At 42.2% G+C, this 6,055-nt stretch overlaps 1 protein-coding gene across 1 annotated transcript in view; it reads left to right on the forward strand.

Moving 5' to 3' along the window:
• The window catches only part of LOC119851853 (serum paraoxonase/arylesterase 2-like), a 43,072-nt gene extending 37,387 nt beyond the window's left edge, over positions 1–5,685 (forward strand). Inside the window, exon 9 of the mRNA XM_038392366.2 lies at positions 2,524–5,685. Coding sequence (XP_038248294.1) covers positions 2,524–2,682 — 159 coding nt within the window. The 3' untranslated portion in view covers positions 2,683–5,685. The remainder of the gene's footprint in view (positions 1–2,523) is intronic.
• The last annotated feature ends 370 nt before the right edge of the window (positions 5,686–6,055 follow it).

Consider the following 6,055-nt stretch of genomic DNA (forward strand, 5'->3'; position numbering starts at 1 on the left):
GTGTAGACAAGACATTGGTGTGTCTCTTCTAAAACAAAACAGAAGAACAATGCAGAGCTTTAAAGAAATACTTCAGTCTGGTTTCTATGGAATAGTGCTATCAGTCAGAAAAATCAGCTATTGACGCTAATCTCTGTACCATTTAATGGCACTGAAGGGGAGAAACATTTCAGTTCTATCATATGGTATCTTTAGCCATAACCTCAAGGCACTAGTTATTGTGGATTATGTGAATCCAAGTATTTTTGTTAACATTCCTGAATAAATCTAAATGCATTGGAATCAGAAAATAAGTTAAGCAGAAAGGAAATATCTTTCCTTTGGAAATATCAGCTGGAATTAAGCAACTGGCTTCCACTGACTTTCAATGGGAGTCATGGGTGTAACTCATTTAGGTCCCTTAGAAAATCCTAGCTCATGTCCCTGATTCACCATTGCGTTACTCTGGTCCGAGGCTCGAGTAACTGCACTGATATCTGAGGAGCTACGCTGACATTTACTGGAGTAGCACAGCGGTTAATCAGGCTCAGATAGTTCTTGTGCAGAGAATGGGCACTACTTCAGCAGGTGACCTGAGAGAGTGTGCTCCTTCTGGAGTGTAGACTCGCCAAAGCTGTGATCCTCATCTCTGCCTTCCCAGGAACATACAAGCAACAAGCCATGCCTTGACTTGCTAAAAAACATAGACACCAAGATGACAGAGATTTAAAGAGCTATCAATATGGAGTTCATCAGATAGTGATAAAACTTACCCCGTGGATGGCAGCTTACAGGACAGAGCAGAGTCTCTGATCTGCCCAGTGCCCCTGCCTTATTGTAGCTACACTCCCATTTTCCCAACATGTTATGTTTGACATGCTGCACAAGTGTGACCTCTCAGCCACCCTCACTGAAACAATCCCTCCAGCTGCTTGGACCTTGATCCTAAACCCGAGCTGACTTCACCCTGGATTCTGTGAACCACGAAGCAGAAAATGCTTCTGCAGGCAGGGTGGTGGAAGAGCAGGATGTATGTACAGTGAAGAAGATTGGGAAGGTGTGGGCTGTGGTCAGAAATGGCTTAAAGTAGATGGGTCTGGAAAAAGCCACAGCCTGCTTTGCTTTTTTGACCTGCAAGATGGCAACTGCCAAGAGAGCGCAGCTCACAGCCATGGAAGAGGTGATACATGGATGGGTAGGGTGGGATTTCCAAAAGCACTAAATTTGAGGTAGGGAGCTCAAGTCCCATGGACTGACTTGTGCTCCTGAGTCATTTCAATGCTTTTGAAAAATCCCACCCCTTAGCTAATGTTTCATATTAAAAGGAGTTACCCATGAATAACCTTTCAGACTCCATTTCCCTCCTAACTAGTGGCTAGACTCCAAATTTACTTGAAGAGCTTGAACTCAGACCATTGTGAGCCTTGCCAGATAACATCTCTTAAAATGCCTCAGTAACCACCAGAAAAAATCTTCATCTGATAGTTCAATCAATTCCAGGCTGCTTTCTCTGCAACTGCAGTCTAATTAAATGTTGATGAACTACATGTTTTGTGCTAGCTCAGTTTAATTGTATTCGTAAAAGAAATATTGCCTGAGAATAGAGCAAGGCTAAATTTGTCCTTGTTCTTTCTCATTTACCCTTTATATTTTATAATGGCTACTAGTGAGCTGCTTTCTGCAATCCTTGCTCTTGTGGGATTTCAGTGAGAGTATACAGTTAAAATACCAACGGGAGTACTTGAACAGTACGATGCTACTCAGTGTGAATAAGAGTGGCTGAATCTGGTCCTATGGGTTTAAACCTTTTTTATATGAACTCTTGTGGCCATCATCAAGGAACTCTGTGTTCAGGGATCTGTTGACACAGAAATTGTAACATATCATAGTAGTGGAACTTTTCACCTTCAAATGTTCTGCTACCTTAGACAATCATTGTAACATTGAGTTTGTGGTGTCCACGCTTCCAAAAAGGTGTTGACAAATTGGAAAGGGTTCAGAAAAGCACACCAAGCATGAGCCAAGGTCTGAAAAGAGACCAAAGAAGTCCTATCTATTTAGTTTAACAAAGAGAAGGTTAAGAGGTGACTTGATCATGGTCTAAAAGTACCTACAAAGGAAGATGATTTCTGAATTAGAAGGATTTTTTTAATCTAGCAGAGGAAGGTATTGAGCGATCTAATGGCTGAAAGCTGAAACTAGACAAATACAGACTAAAAATAATGTGCATGTTTTTAATAGTAAGGCTAAGTAGCTGTAGGAACAACTAATCTTGGGATGTGGTGGATTCTCCGTCACTTGAAGTCTTTTTAAGACTGGAGAGCTTTCTGAACAGTCTGCTCTAGTTGTGAGCTTAATGCAGCAATCATTTGGTGAAATTCTATGACCTGTATTATGCAGGAGCACAGATCTTAAGGTCAGAAGGGACCATTATGATGATCTAACCTAAATTAATATGTCCTGTCTGTGCTGAACTCTGAACATCAGCTTCTATAAAAGTAGTACACCTTCTGTATTGACTGCATATAACTCTTCCCTCTTCAGGTAGTCCGGATCCAGAACATTGTTTCTGCAAAACCTACCGTGACCCAGGTGTATGCTGAGAATGGCTCAGTGCTTCAGGGAAGTTCAGTTGCTGCAATGTATTCTGGGAAACTGCTCATAGGCACAGTGTTCCACAGAGCTCTTTACTGTGAACTATAGTTCACTCTGTCTGGACTTTGTTAGTGGGGAGGGTTCAGTTTCTTTTAAATTGCTAATTCCAAGCTACATTGTCATAAGTCATGAAAATGTGTTCCTCGCCTCAAGGAAATAACATAAGTTCTATTCAGTAGTGAATGAAAATGGATTTAAAGGTAAAAATGTGTGGGGGATTAATGTGGAAGATCCCAGGCCAACAGCAAAGTGTGGACATTAAAGGACAAATACAACATTAAAAGAAAATGGCTGAAAATGAGTTGGTTCTTGGGTTACCAAATGGGCTCAGACTTCAGGGTTCTATTTCTCTAGGAGAGTTGATGATCTGCTTAGTGTGTAAAATAATGGAGGCAGTGTTGAATAAATCATCATTTCATGGTGTGGGTCACTGACCCAAGTGCTTTGGGGGGGCTTCTTTCACCCCCTGCAAATTTTCCCTAATCTGTCAGAAATCATTTGAAACCCATGTGTTGCCTTATCATGAACCTGTTCTCAGACATACTCTTGCCTGCATATGAGAGTATTAGGTGCATGATTTAAATAACCCTTCAAGGAATGAGTTCAAAAATCTCTACTTTCTGCATTGGTCTGAAATGCCTTAACCAAACAGTGCCTTGGAGCCTGCGCTCTCCACATACAGCCAGGGGAGCAATGGTGAAAGCTGCACCTCAGGGAAGGCCTTTAGCACAGAGAATGCAGTTCATGCAGTATATGTTTAATTACCATGCTGTGTGAAACTGCCACACTCACGCCAAAGGATTCTACCAAACAAACTATTACAATGCTGTTTGCTAGAATGATACTGTCCGCTCTGTGTAATCGTTGTATGTGTGAGGCTCGTATGACCTTTGTCTGCTAGCCAATATGCTACTCCACCTCCTCTAGGCTAAAGCATTCTGCTACTGTTTCTCTGGCAAGAAGAGAGGCAGTATGGTTTTGGAGAGTGAACTCAGGGACAGCTGTGTTGCTAGGGCCAGGTTACTTGACATCTCTCTCCCCCAATCTACAGCTGCAGAAAGGGTGGGACAGCGGTTAAGGGTACAGAACAGTTATGAGGAATGACTGAAAATGTGAAAGCAGCATCACCTCAGTGCTAGCTCCCTGATCTGCAATGGGGGAACGCTGTACTGTATCTGGTACAACACTGACGCAGGAGCAAGTATCTAGGCAACTTGTCCTAAAGCTCTCTACCCATGGCTGGATGAGGATGGTGGAGGGACTAGTAATATACTAAACCAGGGGTAGGCAACCTATGGCCTGCAAGCTGATTTTCAGTAGCACTCTCACTGTCAGGATCCTGGCCACTGGTCCAGGGGGCTCTGCATTTTAAATGAGGTTCTTAAACATTTTAAAAACCTTATTTACTTTACATACAACAATAGTTCAATTATATATTATAGACTTATAGAAAGAGACCTTCCACAAACGTTAAAATGGATTACGGGCACACAAAACCTTAAATTAGAGTGAATAAATGAAGACTTAGCACATCACTTGTGAAAGGTTGCCCACCCCTATTCTAAACCATGAGCGCAAAATGTCAGCCTCAGAGGTAGAATTCTAGCCGAGGGTTAAAAAAGGCCTGATGCGTTATCAGCCAAAGAAGAGAGAGAACTGCTATTGGTTCCCTTCCCTATTGCTACCCCTGCTTTCCATGTTCAGGTTAGACTCTGCTCGCTCCAAATCCTCTCTGAGCCCCTTTTCCAAACATGTCTATCATCAGTGCTGCTAATGGGGAGAGAGCATTGTGCAAAGTGAGCAACTTAGGTGTGGATGCTACCAGTGAGTTACAAAGAGATAAAACAGTAAATTTCCTGTACCATGGTAGCTAGGTTGTTGTGACTTTGCAATCTAAGAAAGCTTTTAATTTCTGCAATACTAGATTACTTTCTAATCACAGCACAGTTTGGCAGCAGCAACTGCAGTCAGATGGCGAATGTGTTGTTTTTACAGAAACACCTTAGGGCCTGCTGGGGTCTGGCTAAAGGGGAATACAAAGCAACTCTATGGACCCCTCACTGGCTACTTGAGGGGTCATGCCAGCATGTGCAGAATCAGTTCTGCACCCTTTCTCCGCTGATGGGCCCCAGCTCTAGTGGGGGTGGGGAGAGGCATGGCTAAGGCATTCCTGTGACCTGGCTCTTTGCTCACTGCTGTAACAGCCCAAGGGTTCATGGGAACCAGAGCACAGGTTAGGGCTGCCCCACCTCAACCACCCCCGGCAGCTAACTAGAAGCCACATGTGATTTCCTCATAGCAGTGAAGAGCCTGGGTCTGGAACAGGGGGGAGGTGCCTTACATCTGCTGCAAACTGCATCTGCTCTGAGGAACTCTGCATCAGTACCAGCATGAACCTAACTCCCAAATCCCAGAGAATGCACTATGTGCTCATTTGCCTTTACTTTAGGGGGAGCAAACTGGCTCCCCCAGCAGCTTCTTTCCCTGCAGCATTTGTTTAATATGAACAGTAGGGAAAGCACACCTTCCTCCTCCCCCACTTTTTCCAAACAACAAACTGGGCCCTTTTGGGGGAAGTACTAATAGAAAGTCTCATCTTCAAATATACTTAGTTCTAGAATATGCTCTAGTCTTGTGGTTAATTACTGTGTAAACAAAATTCTTATAAGGAAAAACATCACCTGAAATAAAATTTTGATCTTTACAGTATCATGTTTCTGATGAGCAATATTTTAATTTGAAATTGTGGCATCATAATACTCAGTGGCTCATTATAAACATTTAGCTTTACTATTCCCTGTGCTTTTCCTAATTCATTAATTGATGTACAGTGTCTAAAATGTAGTTGATTGTAAACTTGGTAACTATGAATGTACTCATCTTTATTAAAAGAAATTACACCGCAGAGTTCTTATACAAAATCTGATCCATCTTTAGATTAAACCTTCTTCAAATGAATGTAAAATGATTTGGAATCATCATTTTGTCCATTATCCTAATTTTTGGTCCTGGGAAAAATAAAGTCTGTAGTGATCCTGGGTTTTATTTTAATTGTAGCTGTCTCATGGCTGTGGTATGTATGTTCTGCTGTCAGTTATGAATTCTAAGATGTAACAATGGAATGGGGAAAAATTAAATGAATAGCTACAGGCATTTTATATATAAATATAGTAGTACCTCACAGTACATTAAAAATCATGCAAACGCATTCTTATGCTTACAAAACTCTTTGGCCTCTGAGGAGCCATGTGTTGTTAGTACTGGGGCTCTATGCTGCTCTGGCCATCTCATCTGGTCTGTCTTTTGTATAGGCACAAGATGCGTGTCTGTCTGAACCCTGTATTGTCCCAGTCACTAACTGTTTGCCCTGTTGTGAGGGGCACAGGGTTACCTGTAGCTCCTGAGTTTTCTAGGTTAATCA

The sequence above is a fragment of the Dermochelys coriacea genome, chromosome 2 (genome assembly GCF_009764565.3).
Source record: "Dermochelys coriacea isolate rDerCor1 chromosome 2, rDerCor1.pri.v4, whole genome shotgun sequence".
NCBI classification, from domain to species: Eukaryota; Metazoa; Chordata; order Testudines; family Dermochelyidae; genus Dermochelys; species Dermochelys coriacea.